Source organism: Bactrocera neohumeralis, chromosome 3 (genome assembly GCF_024586455.1).
Source record: "Bactrocera neohumeralis isolate Rockhampton chromosome 3, APGP_CSIRO_Bneo_wtdbg2-racon-allhic-juicebox.fasta_v2, whole genome shotgun sequence".
NCBI classification, from domain to species: Eukaryota; Metazoa; Arthropoda; class Insecta; order Diptera; family Tephritidae; genus Bactrocera; species Bactrocera neohumeralis.
The window spans coordinates 13,108,492-13,134,785 of NC_065920.1; the positions used below are offsets into that span (position 1 = coordinate 13,108,492).

The 26,294-nt window shown below is 36.9% G+C and overlaps 4 protein-coding genes and 1 long non-coding RNA gene across 14 annotated transcripts in view; 2 read left to right on the plus strand and 3 right to left on the minus strand.

Moving 5' to 3' along the window:
* Positions 1-35: 35 nt before the first annotated feature.
* On the minus strand, positions 36-12,547 carry LOC126754234 (uncharacterized). Its single transcript, XR_007666274.1, has 3 exons — positions 12,197-12,547; positions 264-3,191; positions 36-194 (listed from the first exon to the last, which is right to left on the minus strand). It is a non-coding gene; the product is annotated as an uncharacterized LOC126754234 (long non-coding RNA).
* LOC126754233 (transcription factor 21) lies at positions 3,989-7,721 on the plus strand. 2 transcript variants are annotated; one of them, XM_050466214.1, is made up of 3 exons: positions 3,989-4,180; positions 4,274-6,703; positions 6,813-7,721. In XM_050466214.1, the coding sequence occupies exon 3, from the start codon at positions 6,885-6,887 to the stop codon at positions 7,587-7,589; it is 705 nt and encodes a 234-aa protein (XP_050322171.1). In that variant the 5' UTR covers positions 3,989-4,180; positions 4,274-6,703; positions 6,813-6,884; the 3' UTR covers positions 7,590-7,721. The 2 variants fall into 2 exon arrangements, with proteins under 2 accessions (XP_050322171.1, XP_050322172.1); XM_050466215.1 differs by having other exon boundaries at positions 4,274-4,337; positions 5,451-7,721.
* A 3,094-nt stretch (positions 12,548-15,641) lies between the features above and the next one.
* LOC126752311 (uncharacterized) lies at positions 15,642-21,152 on the minus strand. Its single transcript, XM_050463021.1, has 12 exons — positions 20,476-21,152; positions 20,080-20,206; positions 19,850-20,009; positions 19,486-19,785; positions 19,211-19,372; positions 19,045-19,147; positions 18,267-18,986; positions 17,929-18,032; positions 17,781-17,870; positions 17,582-17,645; positions 17,414-17,518; positions 15,642-17,350 (listed from the first exon to the last, which is right to left on the minus strand). The coding sequence occupies exons 1-12, from the start codon at positions 20,630-20,632 to the stop codon at positions 16,773-16,775; spliced, it is 2,670 nt and encodes an 889-aa protein (XP_050318978.1). The 5' UTR covers positions 20,633-21,152; the 3' UTR covers positions 15,642-16,772.
* Positions 21,153-22,182: 1,030 nt separating this feature from the next.
* Positions 22,183-23,250, minus strand: LOC126752256 (uncharacterized). The gene is made up of 4 exons (XM_050462936.1): positions 22,967-23,250; positions 22,603-22,896; positions 22,400-22,507; positions 22,183-22,328 (listed from the first exon to the last, which is right to left on the minus strand). The coding sequence occupies exons 1-4, from the start codon at positions 23,030-23,032 to the stop codon at positions 22,284-22,286; spliced, it is 513 nt and encodes a 170-aa protein (XP_050318893.1). The 5' UTR covers positions 23,033-23,250; the 3' UTR covers positions 22,183-22,283.
* A 2,436-nt stretch (positions 23,251-25,686) lies between these two features.
* Positions 25,687-26,294, plus strand: part of LOC126754238 (vascular endothelial growth factor receptor 1) — a 70,204-nt gene continuing 69,596 nt past the window's right edge. For all 9 annotated transcript variants that reach the window (XM_050466228.1, XM_050466221.1, XM_050466227.1 and 6 more), the window contains exon 1: positions 25,687-25,792. The gene's annotated coding sequence lies outside the window, so the exon portion shown is untranslated. The remainder of the gene's footprint in view (positions 25,793-26,294) is intronic.

A 26,294-nucleotide genomic window follows, 5' to 3' on the forward strand; every position in this document is an offset into this window, starting at 1 on the left:
TTATTTTTTATTAATGAAAAGCTATTACCGTTTATTGAAACACATTTTCATACATACATATAAAATATTTATACAAACCTAACACGTTTTGCGTATTATAATAAAAATATACAAACATAAAAAATGCGAGTCATATGTCCGCTTTAAACGCATATTTGTACGCAAGTGTTTTTAACAGAAATAAACAAATAAATCTGAAAATAAAAAAAGAAAATATTTTGTTATCCAGAGGTTTAAGAAATATTTTTGTAAAATTTCTCAACTTTCTCAAAACTTTCCAATCCGTCGTGATGGTGAAGAGAAACATATTGATGTCGAGGAATACGTTGCGATTATGAGTGATGTGTTGCGCATGAAGAAAAACTTGTGCTTGTGTCGACACTTCCATCGTTTGGACAAAAACTTTATTGCCAAGTAAGAATGTGAAAAATATGCAGTTCACTGTATATATCTAATTGTCAAAAAACAAGTAGCGAACATCTAACTGCACTTACTGTTTGCAGCATTATTAGATCACCTATTAACAGAACTTTACTGTGCCAATTCCGGACCTTTTCCGATAATACAGTCCTAACTGTGGTGGGAAATTAGCCACGACCATTCACTTGATTTCCGAAAAAATCTTATTAATTACCACCTGATTTCGAAGATATAACCTCTACAGACGGGAACTTCATTTCCCGAAATACGCTGACGATATCTGTTAACTGGAACCAGTACACATTCAAACATTCTCTTCCCGTGGTTATGGTCTTTTGACCTCTTTGGGAGGGGTAAGACTTCCCATTTAAGAGTTTCTTGGTATGTTTTGACGGATTTGGCAGCGTGAGGCCGATCGTTGATATGCAGCAGAATCGCTTTTTCGTTCCGTCCCTGGTATTGAGGCCGCTTTTCGCATGTAGTTGCTTTTAAATAGCTTAGAGGTGACTTCCAATGCAGCAAGCTCTTCTTGCGTTTGATACGGAACCTCTTCAATTCACCGTTCCCCGTCTTCCTTCACGCGGACGGCCATGAATATCGAAATCGCCGAAAAAAACTGGAGTTCCCGATGTTTTTCAGTCAACGATTTCTTTGACTGAAAGAAGAAAATCAACACTTCCCACAAATGACGATTATCTAGCCAAAAATCTTACATAATCGCACAATCAATAGCATATGACACATAAACAAAGTCACTAAAGTGGAAACGCAACTTCTTTTTCAAATACCTGGGTTAAATTTATGACGTTTTGTATATATCGAAATCGATGCCCACAAATTGCTGGATCCATCTTAGTTACGTACGTAATATTTAACTAAACTGGAAGATATACTGGGTCATTGTATATCGAATAAAATCAAAAATTGACAAAAATGAATTTTACAGAAAAAAATTTGATAGTGATCGAATCTTTTGTTTCCGAGCAATGACACAAGCAAATTCAAAAAATGCTGTTTCGAGATAGAGTGTCTAAAGATGAAGTGATTAAGCTATACTAACTAAGCCGTTACATTTTAGAAGGCGGTAACTCAAAAACTATTTGAGATATTGGTTTAAAATATTAGTATGCTATTTTTAAAGGTATACCTTATCGAAATGTGAAAAAAATTAAAATTTGGTAAACTTTAGCACTAGGTGTGCGCCTTAAAATGTGGGTTTCACTATTTTCACACCTTTCTTAAAAAAAAGTTCCCAAATTTTATTTAGAATTCGGGCTTACAGGCTCAAAAATGAATGTTTTTGCTGAGTGGTAATATGTTTTCTTCGATTTATACGTGGATCACGTGGAGCGCACTCTCTTACGAAGTGTTTTTGTAATTGTAAAAACTAAGCTGCTTAGACATTCTTGTGTTTTACCTTTTGAAATTGTTTTAACTGTAGTGTTGGATGAGTGTGTTGCAGATAAGTGCTCCATAAATATTTACTTTGCTTACATCCTTTTAACACGTTCTCCTTTACGTCGATTAAACGCTTATTAAGATAAGGCGAAAGTCATAAATGTCAACGATCGGACCATATCTCTTCGTCCTGATTCAACAATAATTCTGATACGTGTGCGTAAGTATGTACTACCGCATTGTATATAGAGAAGTAAACGCAAACGGACAGAGTAATTATGATACGCATCAGTTACCGAACGCTACCTTTTCCGAGTTCGAAATTTATATAAGTACGGGTGTTTACCTGTAAAAGCAGATCGTTAGCAACAACAAATGTTTGCATCGTCCTTCTGTATGTTTGTCCGTCGGATTGTCCTTGCCGCTCTTGATCCTTCTTATTTTGAAAGTGTCAATAAATTCACGTAAATGTGACAATTAGGTGCCATAATGAGTTTATCTCAACAATGACAATGGGCGACAGTTATGTACCTATTGATTGGGAAGAGGCACCTAACGGATGCGATATATGTAAGTTGTTGTTGTTGTTGCTACTAAAAGTGGCTTAGTTTTGATTTTGGAATGCGCTAAAATGTTTATACTGTCTTGTGCTGAAAAAGGACAAACTGTTGTGTTGTTGGAGTTTGATAAGTGACTTTTAGTTGAAAGTTATCTAAGTAATTGTATCAAATAGAATAATGATTTCTTGGAAAGTGTGCTCACCGTTAATGAGTGTTTTATTTCGAGTGATTCTAAATATAATTGAACTAAAACGGTTATTTACTGCCGCTTAATTTTCAGCCACAATAAGAATATACGTTTTTTTGGCAGCTATATTAGTGTTTCAATAATTAGTTCGCAGACTGTAGCGATCACTTGGATTATAATCTAGGCGAAATTTTGTTTCGTTCCTTTTGGGTGCTACCAACTTCATGGTAAACTCAATATATCCTGTTCAATCATAGAACCATTTTATGGCTGAAATCTTCTTCTTACTTACTGGCGCAGATACCGCTTACGCGGTTATAGCCGACTTAACGACAGGAAATTCCAAGCGAACCGGGTCCTTCTCCACATGGTCTTTCCAACAGAGTGGAGGTTTTTCTTTGCTTCCACTGGCGGGTACTGATGAAGCCAATGATATTGATGTCATCGGCGTACGCCAGCAGTTGTACACTCTTATAGATGGTAGTACCTTCCCTATTTAGTTCTGCAGCTCGAATTATTTTCTCCAAGAGCAGATTGAAGAAGTCGCACGAAAGAGAGTCGCCTTGTGTGAACCCTCGTTTGGTATCGAACGGCTCAGAGAGATCCTTCCCGTAGAAATAAATTTCCTGAAAGTACAAAAAGGTATAGTTTGCGGGTTTTTTGTGCGCTTACGGCCTAACAAAACTTTCCGACTAAGATTAAAATATTCTTATAGCGATCGATAGGCAAAACATACATATGTATGTATATGTGTGCACTCCCCCGCCGATCACTTCAAACCAATTGCAGCGTCTTTTTAATTTGAATTGAAATAAGTAGACCAGAACTAAAATTAACAAATGATGCCATGTTTCACACGGTTTAATATGACAATAGAATAGCCTTTGTAGGTGTACGCAGGTCCAAAATAAGAAGATAAAGCCGAATAGCATACATCTCGCTTTTGATTCTTGATCGATTGCAGATGTCAAAAATGCCACGCGACCGCAAGCCCTTTGCAAGGCAACTGAATGCCGCTTGATTCAATTAAATAATCGCGCCTGTGTATGTGCATGTGTGGCTATTGTGCAACACTTGTGCGAAAAATTCCTTTGAAATTTTGGCTACAAAAGTGTGATTGAGGTTGAAAATATGTGAACTTGTGTGTAGGTGTGAGCGACTGTCAGTTGAGTGGCTTACATCAAAGACTTGCCTATAGCTAATTATAGGGTTTACCCAAGATCGCCGACACACCTACGCCTCTCAATTTCCAAAGCCGCACACTTGTAAGTGTGTGTGTGTGAGTTTGCGTTCTGGTTGTTAGTGTGGTGAAGAAAGTGTTTGTTGCAGTAGTCCTTTTGTTTTTGCGCATGCGTGTTACACAGCTGATTATGTGAAAAATCTATCATGTCACAATAGCAACAATGGTCAAACAATCAGACTGGTTGGTTAGCGAAGTGCTGTTGGCATGTCGAAATGTGCCTTTGCCTCCTTGAGGGCGGGAGTTGAGTGCAAAGAAATTCGTGTGTTCTACAAAAAGGAACTGGAAATGTTTAGGAATTTCTTGATTATAATCCGCTGTTGGCTGAGTTCAATTTGCCTTTGTTTGGCGTTGAATTATCCAATGCAAAATCATGTAAGTCCCTTTTGTTTAAACAATAGATTGACTTAGTTTTTGACACTCATTGTCTTATTTCTCCGCAATTGTTGTGGCTAATATTTTTCACAGAATTGCTTACTCGATTTTGGTTTTGAGTTTAGCCCTTTTATCCTCAGCAAGGGATTAGCAATTAGTAAGTCCATGGGAATTGCAGTTAAGCTAATTTGCCATGTAATAATACGCCATTATTTGCAATTATTACGAAAACATGCGACTTTTGTTTGGGTTCCGGAAATTTGCACCAACAGGTGTAGTATTCTTCTGAATGCAGACTTTGTAGACATTCTGTCTAGGATTTTGCACATTTGCACAATTTTATTTTGATGCTGTGTGGTGTATATACATATACATATGTATACCAAGAAATTTCGCCAGGAAAAAAATGGGCTTATGAAGATTTTGACGTATCGGAAGAATGACCGAACATCTTCTCTGTGGATGATTTCCTTGTAAAAGTGCGAAATAGCCAAATAAATAAAAACTGCGTCAAACTTTACAAGCTCTCTTCGATAAAGGCGATGCCGCAAGCCAGGCTGCTGAAAATGTGTTTAGTGTTTGTGGTTCTGAGACGGCAACAGCCGGTCGTGCACAATTATGGTTTCGTCGATTCCGATTCCGTCGGTAATGTCAAAGTTGCATCAACCAATGGAAGGCCGCGCAAATGTCGATAATAAATATAACGAAAGCCGTCGAGTACGATCGACAAGTAAGCACTATTTCGATTGCCTCGAGGCTGGAAACCAAAAGAAGTTCGATACACGGATGCCAAATGAGTAAACAAAAAAAAAAAACATCCATTTCTGAAGCGGATGGGTACTTATGATAAAAAGTGTGTCACTTACGGAAACAATAAGCGAAAATGGCTGTGATGATGACCAAGCCAGGATTGACAGTCGGCAAGATTTTACTATATGTTTGGCGGGATGGGTTTGGAAGCTGGATAAAATGGAGGTTTTGTACTCAATGGCTTGATAAAGTCGGACGCCATGAAAGCACAAGTTTTAAGATACATCACTGTCCTGACGATTACTGCGATTGAGCTTGTGTTATGGCGAGAAATAGCTCTGTCAAAAGTTGCAAGGCTATTCAAGATTAAGAACAGTTATTAGAAATCGTCTAAGGCTACGTAAAGTTTTTATATGAAGTTACTTCTTATTTTAGCATTTTGTTATGTTACTATCAACCGACTATTAGTCCAAACCTCTTTATTTATATTTGATTTATATACTCTTGCATTTATGTACAGCGTCGACGTGATTTTGACTCTTGGCGCCGATGTTTGTTTACGGCTTCATGCCAAATTTTGTAAGTGTGTTCAGTAAGGTTTGCCATTTCCTCGTGTCATGTTTTACTTTGGTACAACGATTCGAAATAGTCTAAGATTACTGCTCAAATTCACGTTTCACGATGGCTACGGCTTGAGATTGATTGACAGATTGAGTGCAAAGTTTAACACCTCTAGATTACTTATCGGGGGTTTTTTAAATCAAAGGATTACGTCAATCAATCAGCCACGCTCGACAAGCTCGAAGACAACATACGTGGACTATAGCCAAAATGCTGCACGGAATCATCGAAAATTTGGAGTTAACGGGTGAAGATATGCAAACGGAGCTGTGGGGGCCATTTGGCTGAAATTTTTTTCAAATCATAAATAACATAAATCTCAATCAAATTTGAGCGTTTTATTTAATCTTAACATCACGTCAATTTTGTTGGTAAACCCTTTATCTAAGCCACAGCTTTGTCTCTCCAGTACGCATACAACTTTTAGTGCACAGAAATTATTCTTAAAGGCTTCGTATGCGATTTCCCTTCTCCCAGTAGGATTGACCCGTTGACCTTGTGTACTCCTCTTATGTATATATATATATGTATACATATAGCCTGAGTATGCATAAGCCTTTGATAATATGTTGTATGTACAAAGCAAATGTTTGACATTTAAAATGCTTCACATAATACGATTTTGACACTATAATTTGCAAATACAAAAGCCACAAAAATTCAAAAGAAATTGAAAGTTTGAGGTCCTATTCGAAATTCACACATACTCGTGCATACATAGATATATACATACATATAAGTATATATAGATAAATATGTACTTTCGGCGGCCGCAAATTAGCTACTGGCCCAGAAATTGACTTGATCGACAAAATTGCGAAGCGGTAGCACTTAAAGGCCTATCACAATTTGTAAGCAACATATCTGGTATTACAAAGGAGTCAGCAACAATGGATTTGCGTAAACCCCATTACAACAATAATAGCATAGGTGTACAAAAAAATTTCTTTGGTTACAATGAAATAATTAAACGTTTTGACCGCAAGCCAATTTGGGCCGCTGTCTGCAACAACAACTGCATTATCCAAGAATGAGAGCAGATGAAACGGTCGTTGAGGAGTTCGGCAATTGCGCACGAAAAAAGCAAAAGGTCAAGAAGCGAGCACAGCAACGAATCAAAAGTAGGCATGCGTAGCAGCGTCTCGTGATCAGGTGAGTGCAGGTATGCGATGAGAATTTGAGTATCAGCCAATCGGAATATTGCTGTTTCGTGCATCCTTACGTTTGCGGTATCCTCAAGGCTAGCTTATATAAATTGCAGGTACAACTGCCGAGCATCACGCAGTTCTAATCTGATACTGAAGTGCAGCACTAATACAAGAAATTCAAGAAAATGCTAGCTGGTGAATATTGTGAGAGCGATCTTTCGTTTTATTCCTCGATGCGGCGCTTGCAATCGAGTGAATCGGTAGAAAGTGATACGAGTAGTTACTCGAAAATGCTTAGTGATAATTTGGAGGAACTTACGGCTTTGTACAGTATGGATGTTAGCAGCAATAGTCCATCAACGTCTTCGTCGTCGTTAGAAAGCCAACCGGAACTTATAGGCTTCCAAGCAGATGAAAATTTTGTGGATAACTTTGATTTTGGCTATGCAGTTGAAACCACACGACAAGTCACCTGCATTAGCGCAAATCCTAAACGGTGGTCTTCACTGTGTGATCAACAATTTTACACCAGCAATTCCTGCAAAACTTCAACTGTCGAAAGCTCGAAAAATATTAAAGCTCATTATAGATCGACGTATAGAATTGGTTCACTGAAGTCTGCGTCACCCTCTCAGCATCATTTTAAGACAAACTCCAGCTTTTTAACGAGTTCTAGCGACTGTGGTCCACAGGATGTTATCAGGAAACGACGACTTGCCGCCAATGCGCGTGAACGTCGACGCATGAATAGCTTGAATGATGCTTTCGATAAACTTCGAGACGTTGTACCATCGCTGGGAAATGATCGGCGACTCTCGAAATATGAAACATTGCAAATGGCTCAAGCTTATATTGGTGATTTGGTTAAGTTGCTGACGCGCGATTATTAAAGTTAGTTTATTATTATATTTAAGATTTATATTTAATTTTATTTAATTATATTTAAGATTAGTTAGTTTATTTGTTAAAATGGACTTTCACTTAAAAACATAATTCAATTAATTTATTGGAACCAGGTTTTGTTCAGAGTTTGCTTGAAATATTGGATTTGTACTAGAAATCTTATTATGTAATAATTAAATATTTTGCTTTGAGTAACAAAATTCAGTTACGATCTTTTAGTCCTAAAATAATGTCTAGCGTCTCAGCAAATTAAAAAAGTAAGGGGAATTGTCCCCTACCTTTGGCCAACCAGATAGCTTGCAGCCAGCTACCGTGAAGTCACCGTTTGACTTTAATCTCACATCACTTCGTGGCGTGAACATCACCCAAGCACTGGCCAGGCACGGTGCCTGCTTTTCTTATATAGAGCCAGCGCGCCACCAGCTACCGTGAAGTCAGCGTTTGACTTTCATCTCACATCACTTTGCGGAGTGAGCATCACTCAAGCACTGGCCAGGCGGGCGGCCTGCTTTTCTTATATAGAGCCAGCGTGCAGCCAGCTACCGCGAAGTCACCGATTGACTTTCATCTCACATCTCTTCACGGTGTGAGGATCACTCAAGCACTGGCCAAGCGGGCTGCCTGCTTTTCTTATATAGAGCCAGCGTGCAGCCAGCTACCGCGAAGTCACCGATTGACTTTCATCTCACATCACTTCGCGGTGTGAGGATCACTCAAGCACTGGCCAGGCGGGCTGCCTGCTTTTCTTATATAGAGCCAGCGTGCAGCCAGCTACCGCGAAGTCACCGATTGACTTTCATCTCACATCACTTTGCGACGTGAAGATCACTCAAGCACTCGGCAGGCGGGCTGCCTGCTTTTCTTATATAAAGCCAGCGTGCAGCCAGCTACCGCGAAGTCACCGATTGACTTTCAAATCACATCACTGCGCGGCGTGAGCATCACTCAAGCACTGGCCAGGCGGGCTGCCTGCTTTTTTTATATAGAGCCAGCGTGCAGCCAGCTACCGCGAAGTCACCGATTGACTTTCATCTCACATCACTTTGCGACGTGAGGATCACTCAAGCACTCGCCAGGCGGGCTGCCTGCTTTTCTTAAATAAAGCCAGCGTGCAGCTAGCTACCGCGAAGTCACCGATTGACTTTCATCTCACATCACTTTGCGGAGTGAGCATCACTCAAGCACTGGCCAGGCACGGTGCCTGCTTTTCTTATATAGAGCCAGTGCGCCACCAGCTACCGCGAAGTCAGCGTTTGACTTCCATCTCACATCACTTTGCGGAGTGAGGATCACTCAAGCACTGGCCAGGCGGGCTGCCCGTTTTCTTATATAGAGCCAGCGTGCAGCCAGCTACCGCGAAGTCACCGATTGACTTTCATCTCACATCACTGCGCGGCGTGAGCATCACTCAAGCACTGGCCAGGCGGGCTGTCTGCTTTTTTTATATAGAGCCAGCGTGCAGCCAGCTACCGCGAAGTCACCGATTGACTTTCATCTCACATCACTTTGCGACGTGAGGATCACTCAAGCACTCGCCAGGCGGGCTGCCTGCTTTTCTTAAATAAAGCCAGCGTGCAGCCAGCTACCGCGAAGTCACCGATTGACTTTCATCTCACATCACTTTGCGGAGTGAGCATCACTCAAGCACTCGCCGGGCGGGCTGCCAGCTTTTCTCATATAGAGCCAGCGTGCAGCCAGCTATCCCGATGTCACCGATTGACTTTCATCTCACATCACTTCGCGGAGCGAGCATCACTCAAGCACTGGCCAGGCGGGCTGCCTGCTTTTCTTATATAGAGCCAGCGTGCAGCCAGCTACCGCGAAGTCACCGATTGACTTTCAAATCACATCACTTCGCGGCGTGAGCATCACCCAAGCACTGGCCAGGCACGGTGCCTGCTTTTCTTATATAGAGCCAGCGTGCAGCCAGCTACCGCGAAGTCACCGATTGACTTTCATCTCACATCACTTCGCGGCGTGAGCATCACTCAAGCACTGGCCAGGCACGGTGCCTGCTTTTCTTATATAGAGCCAGCGCGCCACCAGCTACCGCGAAGTCACCGATTGACTTTCATCTCACATCACTTTGCGGAGTGAGCATCACTAAAGCACTCACCAGGCGGGCTGCCTGCTTTTCTTATATAGAGCCAGCGTGCAGCCAGCTACCGCGAAGTCACCGATTGACTTTCATCTCACATCACTTCGCGGAGTGAGCATCACTCAAGCACTGGCCAGGCGGGCTGCCTGCTTTTCTTATATAGAGCCAGCGTGCAGCCAGCTACCGCGAAGTCACCGATTGACTTTCATCTCACATCACTTCGCGGAGTGAGCATCACTCAAGCACTGGCCAGGCGGGCTGCCTGCTTTTCTTATATAGAGCCAGCGCGCCACCAGCTACCGCGAAGTCACCGATTGACTTTCATCTCACATCACTTCGCGGAGTGAGCATCACTCAAGCACTGGCCTGGCGGGCTGCCTGCTTTTCTTATATAGAGCCAGCGTGCAGCCAGCTACCGCGAAGTCACCGATTGACTTTCATCTCACATCACTTCGCGGCGTGAGCATCACTCAAGCACTGGCCAGGCGGGCTGCCCGTTTTCTTATATAGAGCCAGCGCGCAGCCAGCTACCGCGAAGTCACCGATTGACTTTCATCTCACATCACTTCGCGGCGTGAGCATCACTCAAGCACTGGCCAGGCACGGTGCCTGCTTTTCTTATATAGAGCCAGCGAGCCACCAGCTACCGTGAAGTCACCGTTTGACTTTCATCTCACATCACTTTGCGACGTGAGGATCACTCAAGCACTCGCCAGGCGGGCTGCCTGCTTTTCTTATATAGAGCCAGCGTGCAGCCAGCTACCGCGAAGTCACCGATTGACTTTCATCTCACATCACTTCGCGGAGTGAGCATCACTCAAGCATTGGCCAGGCGGGCTGCCTGGTTTTCTTATATAGAGCCAGCGTGCAGCCAGCTACCGTGAAGTCAGCGTTTGACTTTCATCTCACATCACTTTGCGGCGTAAGCATCACTCAAGCACTGGCCAGGCACGGTGCCTGCTTTTCTTATATAGAGCCAGCGTGCAGCCAGCTACCGCGAAGTCACCGATTGACTTTCATCTCACATCACTTTGCGACGTGAGCATCACTCAAGCACTGGCCTGGCACGGTGCCTGCTTTTCTTATATAGAGCCAGCGCGCCACCAGCTACCGTGAAGTCAGCGTTTGACTTTCATCTCACATCACTTCGCGGCGTGAGCATCACTCAAGCACTGGCCAGGCGGGCTGCCTGCTTTTCTTATATAGAGCCAGCGTGCAGCCAGCTACCGCGAAGTCACCGATTGACTTTCATCTCACATCACTTCGCGGCGTGAGCATCACTCAAGCACTGGCCAGGCACGGTGCCTGCTTTTCTTATATAGAGCCAGCGTGCAGCCAGCTACCGCGAAGTCACCGATTGACTTTCATCTCACATCACTTCGCGGAGTGAGCATCACTCAAGCACTGGCCAGGCGGGCTGCCTGCTTTTCTTATATAGAGCCAGCGTGCAGCCAGCTACCGCGAAGTCACCGATTGACTTTCATCTCACATCACTTCGCGGCGTGAGCATCACCCAAGCACTGGCCAGGCACTTTGCCTGCTTTTCTTATATAGAGCCAGCGTGCAGCCAGCTACCGCGAAGTCACCGATTGACTTTCATCTCACATCACTTCGCGGAGTGAGCATCACTCAAGCACTGGCCAGGCGGGCTGCCTGCTTTTCTTATATAGAGCCAGCGTGCAGCCAGCTACCGCGAAGTCAGCGTTTGACTTTCAAATCACATCACTTCGCGGCGTGACCATCACTCAAGCACGGGCCAGACACGATGGCCGCCAAAAAATTTTTTTCAAATTATTTCCAAGACAAATTTGCAATCTCCAAAGAACTTTATACAGACAGACGGACATGCCTAATTCAACTCAGCTCGTCATGCTGGTCATTTATTTATGTATATATATATATATATATGTATATCACCCTACATATCATATAGGGTTTTTCAATAAGAGCGCTACAAACGTTTTTTTTTAATAAAACAAAATCGGGATATCAATGAAATTTTTTTTTCTGTGAAAGTACATTCGATGCCATTATGTATGGCCTTGATGTGTTTTGAATGGCCAGCACGGTTTCAAGTATATATCGGCCGATACTGCGAAATTCGGTAGTAAATTTTCATAGTTTCGACTCGTTGAATCGTATGTCTTTCCATGATGAAATGGCAAGCCTTACTGAAGAGAAATGTAGTGCGGAAAATATGGCGTCGTTTGCTGTCCCTATCGGTCTACTTTTATAGACCCGTATTGAAAAACCCGTTATACGAGTATACATATATTATATATAATATTGTAAACTTTTGCGGATTTAGTAAGAACTGTGTATGTAGAAATTTCGACGTTGAAAAATGGAGTACCGCCGATAACAGTTTGCGGAGTTGCGTTTTACTGATCTTTCAAATAACTGACTGTGAAAAAGTTCCATAAGCGATGCCTTTACAATTTTTTCTTCCATAAATACTTACATACATATACATAGGCACTTAAAAAAATAACTCACCTCTTGCCGTACAAGGATATACGCTCCAGTTGGACTTATTTTCAAGATAGAAAATCAAAAATTCTCAATATGTATGTATATGTGTGTATCAAAAGGATATAGATTTAGGAAACGTCTTCTTACTCCGCTGCCTTAAATGACGATTGAGTGCGGGGCGTAAACGCTGTGCCAGAAATCAAAATAACATCCATATTCCTGTAATCTCGGGTCAGCCTGCGGAAAATATCTAAGAAGGAAAGAAAGGAAAACACGAAAAGATAGATAAGTAGCAAGTTCCGACTTCCGATGCGCGTAATGTAACAAATTAGTAAGTACATACGGCACAGCAAAAAGGGATCTTACCTTCTGTTTTGTTTTTGTCCGCAATGCTTGTTAGTTAAGTGACTATGCATACATAGTTACGCACATACTAATATTTTTAGATACACGGACAATATACATACATACACACTTGGATTTGCCTAACAGTCTGTGGGCGTTCTTGAAGGACATGAAAATTGATTCTAAACCGCAGCTAACCTGTAATGATGATGTAGGCGGTTTTGTTGTCGTAGATAAATAGAGCGAAGCAAATGCGTATCAAGGGGTGGTTATACTCCATATATACATAAATACATATGTATATACATACATATATGTACATTAGTTAAAGGCATAATAAGTACACGTCGTCACCTAAAATACAAAACAACATAACATCACAAAATTCAAAACTTACTTTTTTGTTGATTACGATTTGCTACATCATAAAATAAAATTAAGTTTCTGCTATCAAAAACATGTGTATAACCATGTTATACCAAAAATGCAAATATTTTTAAATTTGAGTTTCTATTTTATATAGCTTTTTCATTATTCTATAAAACAAATGAAAAGTGTTGTTACGTTATTTTGCATTTAAGGTGACGATATCCAGTTGCATAATTTTAGTATCACAATGTTTTCTATTTCCAAGTTAATTTTCATTACGGTTGTTCTTTGTACATTCGGCCATAAAAAATAAAGCATACATATATACATATGTACATATGTGAATAATACCTAAAAAAAGCATACATATTATTATTATTATTTTTTAAGTTCTTTTTTTAATATTTTGAAAAATAATTATTTTTTTAATATTTAAATTGGTTTTTGTTGCGCTTATTATAAATTACAATCTAAATACTTTTTTTACATATATTCCTAGGTTATCTATAACACTATGTGTAAGTTACTTTTCATTATTTACAAACAAATATATTTACAATATTTAATACATATTTTTGTTTGATGAAAAATAGTTTTATATTATTTCATACATTTTTACGATATTCGGTATATAATTTTTTTATTTATTTTAAAGTAAATATTTTGAATATAGAATAATAATTTTCAGCTTAAAAATTAAGACCTTTTTATTTTATGGCTTTTTTAAATAACTGAAGCTTTTTAAAAAGTCAGTAAAATTTTATTACTTCAAACAAATAATGCAAATTGATTTACGTGATATTATTTTTTTATTTTAAATGCAAATGTAAATGCATTCGACACTTCTAGAGGATAGATTTTTGATAAATTCATTAAATCAGGCACATTCAGAAATTTTTATTCTAAGTAAACAACAACAAAAATTTAGTAATATAATAGTCAAAGTCCATATTTTTGGTCTGCCAAGCTTATAACCGTTTAAAAAAATTGAGTTTGTTATAAAATTATATATAATTTGCCTATTTTTATATGATTACTTTTTGAACTGTTACAATAACAATTTATAGCGTTACTCAGCAACATATTAAAACAACAAAAGGTTTTTCTTTAAATAAATAAGTCTTTATGAATAGTAGTAAAGCAATGTTTTTTCATAAAAGTTAGATAAACATTAAGAAACAGTAAATAGCAAATACAAAAAAAAAATATAAATTAAAAAAAAAATTAATGAATAAAAATTAAAAAACAAACTAAACAAAAAATTAGAGAAGTAAATAAATAAAAAACAAATATTAAATAAAAACAAATAAGAAATTAAAACAAAAAAAAATAAATTAATAATTAAACAAATAATTAAAAAATAAATAAAATAATGAAAATAAAAGAAATGAATAAAAAATATAATAAATCAAACATTAAAAAAAATAAATTAAAAACTAATTAAATTAATTAATTAAAAATTAAGAAAATAATAATTAATAACAATAAAATAAATAATAATAAATAAAAATTAACAAAGAAATAAGTAAAAATTAATGAATATAAATTAAAAAAAAAATTAAATTAAAATTTTAATGAATAAACATTAAAAAAAATATATAAGGGAAAAACGTATATATGTATATAAAAGAAAAAAAAGATAAAAAAGGACGTAAACACACAAAGAAAAAATAATAATAATAAAGAAAAATAAAACAATTAAAAAAGAAAAAATAGATGAGAATAATTTTAAAAGCATTACATACCGACATAGCTAAGATAGACGTTATAGTTATTAAAAGTGTAAATATCTTTGTTGTTGTAATAAAATATTACAAATAAAAGAGGGACGCGAGATCAGCGAAATGTAAAATAATGTAAAAAAATAAATAAATAAAATATTTGCCAGTATTGGCTTCCACATATTGATATCAAATGATACCATATAGGCTTAAGGCGATTTTAGGTTTAAATACTTTGTATTGCTAAATTATTCTTCAGTTACCACAAAAAACACTCGCCAGCTGTTGGTAGCGAAGATTATTAATATTTTATACTTTACAATTATACGCCAATTATCAGCAATAGCGTTGAAAGTTTTTTAATATGAACTTTTTGTAGTTTAAAAAATTATTTTTAAAGTATAGCGATGCAAAACTATTTAAATTCCCTTTCAAAATATCAGTCTTTACATTAGTTCCGAGTTAAAAAATTAAAAAAAAAACACGGCATAAAAATAAAGTTTAAACTATTTAAATATTTTATAGGAATGTGGCCTTTGCGCCTATCAAAATAATGTGCTCTAAAATTAGACAAAATGCAGAAGAGTTTTTATACACTTTTTTTTTAATTAAAAAAAAAAAAACAATATTTCTTTTGCAAGATATTGTTTCAAAAAATTAATAAATTAAATGACAAAAAAAGCGCTCTTCCCAGCTGACTGTCTGCAAATAGATTTCCATCCAGGCAACAGGAATCAGCATACACTAATAAATTTAATTTTTGAAAATTAATTTATATTCGATCTATTGAATTTTATCGTCTTTACTCCAGCTGCATTGTAAATTTAATTTTTCATTCCCCTTCAAGCAATTCACTTTGCTGCAATGAACGTTGTAATGGTAAGAGCAGTGTAGTCAGTCATTTGGTTAAATCCCACGATTTTGCTTACACATACATATATGCAGGAAGTTACGTGTTTGGTATTGGAGTAACGAACTAAGTGCGATCAGTTCCAACGCTTTGTTTATGCTTTAATTTGAATAAATGCAACGCCTTAAAGTAATGCAAACACTTTATTGTTAAATTTTATTTGATAAACATTTATAATTGCTAACTCTATGTACTTGTGGATTGTTGTAGGGGTAGGCGAGGTCATCAGAAATTTTTTAAAGGAAAATGTGTTATTGTAATGGAGTTCAAACGCTAAGTTTCTGGTGTGTGCAATCTTCTGTGTACTTATGTATCGTTTATAGAACAATTTATTTACTTTTTTTTTAGCAAATTTCGATTTTTGAAGATTAATTGTTCTATCTCGAGTAAAACTTCAGGTTCTTCTCTTTCATTAAATTTCATATGGGATAAGGGTGTATGGTAAGTTACGTAACTCATATTTGTTCAATTAATTGAGAAATTTACCACACTTTATCTATTTAACGGCAAACAATAAACTAAACATTAGTTGTTTTTATTTCTTTACCAGCAAAAGGGAAAAGTTGTAAAGCTTTTGGCGCAGTCAGACATCGAATAGGTCAGTATGCAAGTTAAAACGAAGCACAGATGGCTCTTGGCTATCTATATCAAAAAACATTAATTTTTTTAACTTCTGTTCCAACTGTTTGCTGGTAAAGAGATTCTGCTTGCATATCGAATATCGTAAAATAATAACATAACACTAAGTTCATACAGCGAAAATCTTTAAGCAGTAAAGGTACGTACATAAATTTATACATAATATATATATATATATACGTATATACGCACACATATGTTAATGAAGTTGTGCAAATATTAGAATTAAGTAGTAATAAATATAGTAGCTATATTTAGGCTGTTTGACTGGACAAAAGTGTGTTAAAAATATTTTTTTTTTGTGATTTTATAAAAATGCAACCTGATTCTTACTATGCAACTTTTTGCCAAAACTTTTTTTTTCAAATCATATATATTTTAAACACACGCTAATTATCCAATTAAACTGTTATAACTTCAAATAATAAAGATTTCATATGCATAGTATAATTTATGTTCACACTAAAATTATGCATTAAACGCAAAATGAAATATCTAAAATGTTTCAGTTTTCTTTCAAATTTCATATAGAATTTAAGTTATGTACAAAAATGATATAACTCGCTTTTGCGTCTCTTTACATTGCAAATATTTATTTCAAAGTGTCACATCAAATTTAAATCCACGCTGGATTGCCGCGAAATTTACCACGAAATCCGCCACGCATACCACCACCGCCGCCGCCTCTGCCACCACGATTGTAATACGGGCTGCCGGGGTGTCCACCACGTGGCGGCCGTGGAAATCTGTCATTGCGAAATTGATTTTGTTGCGGCGAATTTCCCCAGCCTGGCGCACCGCCACCACGGCCGCCGCGCATATTTGAATTCATCGGGAAATTATTAAAAGGCAATGGAAATGGCGGGCGCGGAGGTGGTGGCACACCACCACGTCCATTGTTATCGTTATGCCAGCTATTCTGATTCCACATTTCCTGCTGTTGCATTTCCATGTTCATGCCGATGTTTTGTGGTTCGTAATTGGGCATTGGCGCTTGACCCAACTGATTGTTGTTCCAAACCGGTTGCGGTATATACTCCGGCGGTGTTTCTAATAAGGCCGGTCTTGCGCCACCGGCCGCACCTAAGGAATCGTCATCGATATGGTCTTTAGAAATATCGATTTGTAAGCCATCACCACTGCCAATTGATTGTTGCGAACTATCAAGCTGTTCACTTTGCTGCTCATTTACTTCTGTTGACGGTAAAATAAATATTTACATTTGAAAGTGTGTTTGAAAGTACAAGTAAAGCAAACCTCTCAATATATCATCGAGATCTTCATCGGACATGTCCATATCGATAACCATATCGGAGGGATCATAGCGTGCACTACCAGCATCTTCCTTGTCTGATGACGAGCCTGCAGTAATACGTAAGTAGAAATTACAGTTAGTGTTTCACTTTGTTGTAAATACAAACTTACTGGCATTGCTTTTTTGTGGCGAACTCGTCTTCTTCGGCAGACTATGAGATGGTGGGGCCATTAGCTGTGGATATTACAAATGAAAACAATGTTATTATTTTTGTTTAGTTTTCAAGTAATTGGAAATTTGGGAAGACGTATATTTTGAACTTATATCTTCAATTATTATTTAATTAAATTATAAATGTACAATACGTACTCCATGTTTAGACGCTAAATCAGCAGACTCCATAGCCATTCCTGGCAAAGCACGGTAATCAACATCGCCTGATGTATTTTCAAGGAAATTCTACGAGTTTAATAATTACAAATTTCGTTGCTTACTTAAAAAAAATATATATATTTACCGGATCCTGCGATAACCAAGATTTCTTGTCGCCATCATTGCCACCTGGTGAGCCTGTTAGCGAAATCAAATTCCTATGATCTATATCCAACTGACGTGATTTCTCTGTAAAACAAAAATGATTTGTTTTATAAAGGAACAGCGTCACAATTATTCGTTACTACGCTACCATGACGTACCGGATTGACATCCGGCATAGTACTCTCACAACAAACAGCTGTTGTGTAAAGCTGTTTTAATAATTTAAAAAAATTATAAAATTAAAAAGAAACAAGCGACAAGCAACAAGCAACACAAAAAAATTTTTTTTTTTGCTAGAGTAAAAGAAATATCACCAACCTTTGCTCAGACCTAATTTTACACCCAAATCGGCACTAGGCACATCGAATGCTAACTGTCGATGGTCAACATCTTGTTGCGATACCAAAAGATTGCTCGTGTGATGCTCGCTGTACTCGATGGTCGTGCCGGCTCCGCTACTAGCTTCGCGCTCGAAATGTGGCGGTGAAACAGGTGTATCTATGCTATCACGCGTATATGAAGAGTTTGATAAATTAGAATTGTCTACGGATGTCCACGACAAATTCATATTCCACGTAGAATTAAAATCATCACTGCTGTTATTAGATGTACGTGACCCTCCACTGATGCCATTGCCACCGCTAACATTGTCTAATACATTTAAATTGGGCATTGGCGGTGGTGGCATTAGCGGTTGTCCACCCATAATCGTATTATTATTAACGGCAGCACCCGCACCACCGCTTCTATGATAACCACTATCAGGCGTATAGCTCGAGTTGTAATCATGATGTATGCCATTATTTCCACCAAAGAGCGTTGTCGCGGGTGGCGGTAATAAACCACCATATTGTTGAGCTGAGCGCGCGAGTGATGTGTAGCCCGATTCAACTGGAGGCACTGGCAGAGGATTCAAACCTGGTATGGAAATGTTGGTGCTGCTGGAAAAAGCGGTTATTGGCTCAGGTTTATAATATTCCGTGCTGGAACTATAGCTCTCATCGTCTGAACGAGAACCGATTACCTCAATTGGCTGACCTGGAGATTTATGGAAGAATTTTAGTAACAAACGAATATAATTGTATTTTATACTTACTTGATTTGTTTGAATTGTCGTCTCGCTTAAAGTCATTTATGTCAAAGGGTAATTTCCCATCCAAATAACTTGAATAACCATTGATTGAATTTTTAAATAAATTCTGAAAATATATTTAAATTGTTCAATATAGAAATGTGTAGATAAATATATGCATTCAAACTACCATTGAGATCGGTGTTTGGTCATCCGGCAGTTGTAGATCTGCGTCGGGTTCAGGTGACGGCGCATTTATGTCCGGCGACGGTATAGGGCTAGGCAAGTTGGGTGTGATTTCATCCAATTTCTTCTTCACAAGTTTTATGCGACTACCAAAGTTTTTATAAGCCTAAGAAAACAAAACCAATAGCGATATTAAAAATATATACATATGTATGTATGTATAGACAATATATGTATATAGAATTTTTAGGAAAAAGGTTAAACCCAATTTACACTTACGCTAACGACCACCTTTACTTCTCCACGTTGATTTGCATAGAATTTAATAGCTGTATCGAGATTACTTAGCACCGCTTTACGGCTACGAATTTCGGCTTGTAAGTGCTTACTATATGCTTCCGCATAAGTTGTGTACCGTTCGATTTCCTTTTCAATATCATCTGAATGGCTTTTGTCCTTTATTTGTTGTTTTATCAATTCGATATCACAATTAGGTGCTTTCGGTAGTTTTTTAAAACTGTTATCAGTCGCCAAAGAAAGTTCGACACATTCCCGTATATTGGCTATAAGTGGGCCATTCTATTCCAATAAGAAAGATAATTGTATTTGTGCGATAGGTATATTTAAAATTTTTAAAACAAACCGTATAATCATCTGAAGTTTCTACAGTAACTGTTTGCGCTTTTTTGGGTGGATTTATATTCAATAAGCCGCTTAAATCACTCAGATACTCCTCGCTGTATATGTCTCGTTGTTCCCAAATGCTGAATATACGTAGAACTTTGCTTTTTACCTTTTCATCTCTTCAGAAAGAAGAGTATATTTGGTTAAAATGATTAACAATATATGTTTTATATATGTATGTGTACATACCTGACCATGGTCGTTGCTCTCTGCAAAGCGGTAGCCCAACTTTCAACAAACTCATACCGTTTCCGTTTACTATTTTGTATGACATCGTTAGCCAGATAGAATAAAGTAAGCCTGTGTTCCACACGTACTTTAATGAAATTAAGGAAAATGGGAAAAAATACAATGATTCTGATAAACGCGAGCAGGAAATATGCTCATTAAGCTTAAAATACTTAAAAAAAAGGTTGAATAATTTTTACAGTACTCTCAATTCGTCGTTGTTACACGTTTTACGTTATACTATTTTGACCCAAAACTTGGAATTGCTATACATATGTGGACGGTAACGCTTCAAGATTCTGAGTTCATTAAACGTCCATTTCGCGTCAATTATATAAAAATATAATCCAAACAAACCTCTCTTAAACACATTTAACCAGCAGGACACAATCTTTTTGTGGTGAGTACGTTGTTGTAGACACCAAGCTGACATTTGTTGTATGCCCTCCTGAGTATCCTTGAGTGCCTCCAGGCGTGTCTCGAAGAAGTCATCATCAAAAGTATCTGCACTCATTTTTAGGACATTGGTTTCTCTCAACAAATATTTAGTATATGCAACTTTTAATCAACAGCAAGTAAATAACACAAAACTATTACAACAATTTACGCGCGTTTTCCCAATTACTTCGCAATGCGTCTTTACTTATTTTCGCGTTATTGTTGACATTATTCTCGTTGATATTTATGCTTTTGCATAGCCCACAGCAGCGAGTAAGCAATGTGCCAGGAACGCACTAGACCCGATAACACTTTTCTTTTTTTTTAATTTGCAATAGCACCCCTTCACTCTTCACTTCAAACTATTGTATATATTTTTCCTTCCACCTTTCGCAACGACGCGCTTTTCACGAGTATTTTCCTGTTATTTACCGCACACTTGCACTATTTCTAGCAACGATTATGTATTCTTTGCAAGCTTCTACGTGTTTGCCAAGAAATTTCTTTTAATAAATTGCACTTTAAATAGGAGAAAAACAAGAAATTATATTCTCTAATTCACAAAACTAGCAAGATTTCTAGCGCCATGTTTTCCATTCTTCTGACAGCCGGAGAATGTATCGACAGAGTTGTATTTTTGTTTCTGGTCAATAATTTATAACAGTAATGCAATGTCAAGCTTGACATTTTTAATCCATTGAAAATGATAGCTTACAAATGAACTCTTGAATGTGCTGTGAATAACCAAACATTTATCTAAATAAAATATAATATTTAAATGGAACTAATAACTTTGTAAAGATACTAAATTAATGATGTAAATAAGTTGGCTTCAGATCAATATCCGCTCTTACTGTTATATGACTGTTATATGACAATATAACAGTTACAGATGGAGCTATTCCGAAGTTTGACAGTTGATTTATTTTATTTAAACTTCCGCTTTCGCATATTCAGATTTAGAATTTTGCTCTATCGGTTAACAGGAAATTAAATAACAATAAGCCAGAAATAATTATTGAAAGTGTTTTAGTTCGAAATATCATTGTGTTCTGTTGTTATTCAGTAATATTAAAGTGTTTTGCTAGTTCGCATAAATAAGATTGTTAACATTTGAATGGAATACTTTCGATAAACGAAGTGCAGTATTGCTACGAATTTAACGCCATTTCTAAAGCCGAAATAGTATGAGTACTTTCACTGATGCCACCAGCTTCTGGTTTGCGCTAATCACTTACAAGGATGCTTCAAGCTTACCCCAAAGGTAACATGAACATACATCTATAGAAGTTAGTTATTTATTTATTTATGAATGAAAGTTTTTTAGGTTTTTTTATGTGAGCATTACAATCGGACACAAAAAAGTGAGGTTAGTACAATTTTTTTATGTAGTATCTTAGTTCTCTGTCAGAGTCTTTTAATTGTAGTAGTGTATCGAACAATTCGGTTATGGCGGACATTGAGAACTAATAACTTTTTTTATAAGCGATGTGGGCATTAATACGTTTCGAAAAGATTCAAGACTATTTCAGACATTTTCTTTTCGTATACAACTTCACGATTTCCTCGGAACATATTAAACTTTATTTTAACCAAGTATAATAATTATGCAAATAAAATAATGTCTAATTTGTTAAATTGCTTGTATTTATTAATATATAATTTTTGAATTAACATCAATAATTGCATTAAGTATTTGCTTATTGGATTACACTACAGTAACTGCCTTAGCTTTTTGAAATTTCGAGCTCAACGTGGAAACATGATTTACCCTAAAAATATATTATATTACTGTTAAACAAACAACAAACCATACATAAGAAAATTAAATTAAGAATCTTACAGTGTCGTGTGTAACATCCGAATCGACAATAATATTGCCTTTAGCCATGCTCAGCATTGCCTTGTATTTGGACAAATCGACGCGGTGATCATTTGCGCAGATTTTCTCCTAGATTTTCAGAGAAATACAAATGTTTTTAATATTATTGATATGTATATGTATATATATAATATATATTCATATAATTATGTATAAGTACTCACCGCTGGTACTGGGCAACTAGATGGAGCACCAAATAGTTTTAACATATCCTTAGCTTCATTCGAAACATGTTCCGCGGCAGAGCAAAGGTCAAGTTTGCCTTCCTTTAAGACAACACCATCCTTTTGCACTTTAAACTTCGATACAGCTGTATTGAAGGCTTTGTTCGTGACGCAGCCCGTAGGCACAATTTCACACTTTTTATTAAGTTTCACAGCAAAAGCCTCATCCAGCATAATAATGGCGTCAGGTCCGGCACAATTTTCCGCCTTTACAATTCTTGCCTTGTAACCGTTCTGCGGAAGTTTCAAAAAAAATTAAACAAAGTTGTACATCAATATTAAATTTAATTAATGTCTAACTTACGCAAGCCATTGCCACATCGAATGCAATGGTGAAAGTCAGTATAATCAAAGAATTAATAGCAACCATGTTGAAAACCCTGTTATATTCTGCTCTATTCGATCAATAGCGTAGAATTATAAAAAGTAGAAAGTTAAAAGTACTGATCGCGCAGTAATATTTATACGCTGGCGTAATACCGTACTTCGGAAGGGACTAACCATCCATCAAATGGTTGGTAATTATTTCAAAATTATTCGGCACTTGAATATTGCAATCACTGATCGTTCAGGTTAATTGTGCACACTGATAATGATTACACTGAACGGAGCACTGCCAAAACAAAAATCATCTGCTGCGCATCAACTCTTTTATGAGCTCTTAAATGTATTATGTATATATTTTTGCAAATTTGCTTGCAAACAAAATAAAAATACAATAAACATACTGATGAAATACAACCAACACGGCAGTTATAGTGATCCCTATTGCCGATAATGCCGCATTATTTCCGATTGCCCACACGCTAACCGCTATTAAATGAGCGTTACGAATATCTCGCTGCTAAACGAGGTGCATACCATACTTACAGCTTGTACATTTATTCAAATGTGTTAACAAAGCTTCGAGATTTGCTTTTAGACCTTTTTTAGATAGGCTTTTTTATGGATGGCACACGTGGCATTTAACAAAAATATGCTGATTACATAACTATATACTGTTTTTAAATTACTTGCTAAACATTCACATTCTAATACATACATATATATCTATATAGGTATATCCAAAAGCGTATTTCATGGATATCGTCGAGAGACGTAATTAAGGGGCTTAGTATCGGCGGGAGACATTAAGAATTAAAATTTAGTGCAATTGATGTAAAAAAACTGCATTTGTAATTATAAACAAATATGTACCAGTTTGGTCAACCACTTTTTGCCATCTTTCCGCTAAAGAGTTTTTCGACTAACCAATATTTACATCTCAGTATTTTAAAATATCAATTCAGTTTAATAAGGTTTAACGATTTCCCCAAAGACATTATTTGGTTTATAGTTAGACACCGGGTCTTCTGAAAAACTTTTGGTGAGGAATTTGAATATTGTTTTGAAATCTTTTGCTGAGGGAAGCTTATGTTAAATGATAACTCGGGAAAGTCTTTAATAGACCTACTACATTGTCCATCTTTAGATATTTTTTCATGCTGCACCTAACTTGAGGAAGTTTTATGGTATAACTGTATTTTTTTTATTCGCTTAAGGGACTGTCCGAAAGTTTTAAATCAGAGAATGTTTATGAATTTTATATTTTTAATATACTCTGCTCTGATGGTAGATCGTAACTAGCTTGCATTGGATCGTAATATTAGTTAGGATTGGAGCAATCTAAATCTGTATTTTTATAAAATTTCTTTTTTAAGTAGTAAACTTCATTAAGATAACACTTTTTGCACAATTTTATCGACAAAAGACAAAGGATCAAAATTGATTAGGACTGACCCTAGCTGTGAACACACTAATTGACATATGGAGATCAAACTTCACATGAACATTAAAAAAGGTGGCGCCAATCTAGGAACAAAATCGATTTTATCGATTCGGTTCGATCTTGATCATATACAATTTATCTATTTGAATTTTTATAGATCTTGAATTAAATGAATATCTGTTTAAAAATGGAAAAAACGTACAATTTTTTACGGCTCTAATAACCTTCACAGTTTGCAATCTAGCTATGTGCTATAGTAGTCCGATCTGAACAATTTCGGAGTTTGTTCCGTTATCTTGGACAATAATCTACGCCAAATTTCGTGAAGTTATCTCGTCGTATGTAAAATTTTTCCACACAAGCACTACATTTTGATCGATTAGTTTGTATGGTTTTGCATGGCTGGCTATGGTGTAGCTATGTATATTAATCCTAACTGAAAAATTTCCTAGGATATTATACCGTTGCTTTTGATAATAATTCGTTCCAAATTTTGGGAAGATATCTCGTCAATTAAAACAGTTTTCCATACTTCTTCTTCTTCTTTTTTATTGGCGTAGACAAGTTTTCCATTTCCTCGTTCAGTTTGTATGACAGCTATATGCTATAGTTAGCCGATATCGATGGTTCCAACCTGTAAGCAGCTTCTTTGGGAAAAAAGGATTTGTACAATATTTCAGATCGATGTCTCAAAAACTGAGCGACTAGTTCGTGTAAATACGGGGAAATGGATATAGCTTAATCGACTCAGCGCATTCTCTGACTATATACATATCTGTATGTATATACTCTTATGTTTTATAAAGTCTCCGACGTTCCTTTTTGGATGTTACTAACTTCAGGACAAACCGTGCTCAGAGTATAGATATTTCATAAAAATCTTACCAAACAATCAGATATACAAGTATCGTGATCCTCAGTACCTTAAAAATACTTTGTGTATCGCGTGCAACACACACACACACACATTTACTTTTCCTTAAGTAGAGATTGCATATTTCAAACTGCACCGGATACAACAAAAACGTAGTATACGTTCCACAATTTGTTTGCAGCAAGTACGCGAACCATCGGAAACCGCTTCTTGCGCCAATGCTTGCAGCCGAGACACGAACGCAAATAAAGGCGATGATAAATACGCTAAAAACTGCATACACAAGTAAAAATATATGCATGTTTGTAGTGGTGTACGATTTGGGGGCATTTTACTTGCGAAAGAGTTTGTTATTAAAGCGATGAACAGTTGAGCAGCGGATTTCAAAGTGTTTATTACGGAAGCGGACTCGCGCAAGGCGACGGTGCAACTCATAGAATAGTGAAATATACAAATTAACGCGGTTATTAAACTGTCAATACACAATGGTAATGATTTCAGTTGATTTATTGTGAAATTTAATGCAAAACTACATTATATACGAAGACTTGCAGCAGTCAAAAGTGTGAAATAATTTGTGTGCACTTGCGAAATTTGCAAAATGCTAATAAAAAAATAGTGTGAGATGAGCAATTTGGCGCAAATTCGACAGCTGCAATATGTTTGCGTTGCGTTTTGAGATGTTTTATGCATATTTATTAGAAATTGTGTGCAATTTTAAAAACTGCAACATTTTTTGTAACATTCTACCAAATATAATAAACTTGAACTTGTGTTAGTTTGTGTTGTGTGTGTGTGTGTAATTGAGTAACTCAAGGAACATATGCGTTATTAGACAACAAGCTATATAAAATGGAAATAAAAATGTGCTTATGCTTACAATAAATTGTATCCACAGGTGGTTTCGCTGTTAAGTGAGCTACACGCAAACACATATACGCGCACGCATGTATGTGTGACATTTGTCTTTTCATTTAAGCGGTTTTTGCT

Bases quoted from the DNA above. Each gene is read 5' to 3' on its own strand.
- LOC126754233 (XM_050466214.1), top strand. From the start codon at position 6,885: ATGCTAGCTGGTGAATATTGTGAGAGCGATCTTTCGTTTTATTCCTCG.
- LOC126752311 (XM_050463021.1), bottom strand. From the start codon at position 20,632: ATGAGTGCAGATACTTTTGATGATGACTTCTTCGAGACACGCCTGGAG. The intron at 19,373-19,485 runs GTAAGTGTAAAT...TTGTTTTCTTAG, and splicing joins AAGTAAAGGTGGTCGTTAGC to GCTTATAAAAACTTTGGTAG. The intron at 17,646-17,780 runs GTACGTATTGTA...TAATATCCACAG, and splicing joins ATTTAGCGTCTAAACATGGA to CTAATGGCCCCACCATCTCA.
- LOC126752256 (XM_050462936.1), bottom strand. From the start codon at position 23,032: ATGGTTGCTATTAATTCTTTGATTATACTGACTTTCACCATTGCATTC. The intron at 22,897-22,966 runs GTAAGTTAGACA...AAACTTCCGCAG, and splicing joins TCGATGTGGCAATGGCTTGC to AACGGTTACAAGGCAAGAAT. The intron at 22,508-22,602 runs GTGAGTACTTAT...CTGAAAATCTAG, and splicing joins CTAGTTGCCCAGTACCAGCG to GAGAAAATCTGCGCAAATGA.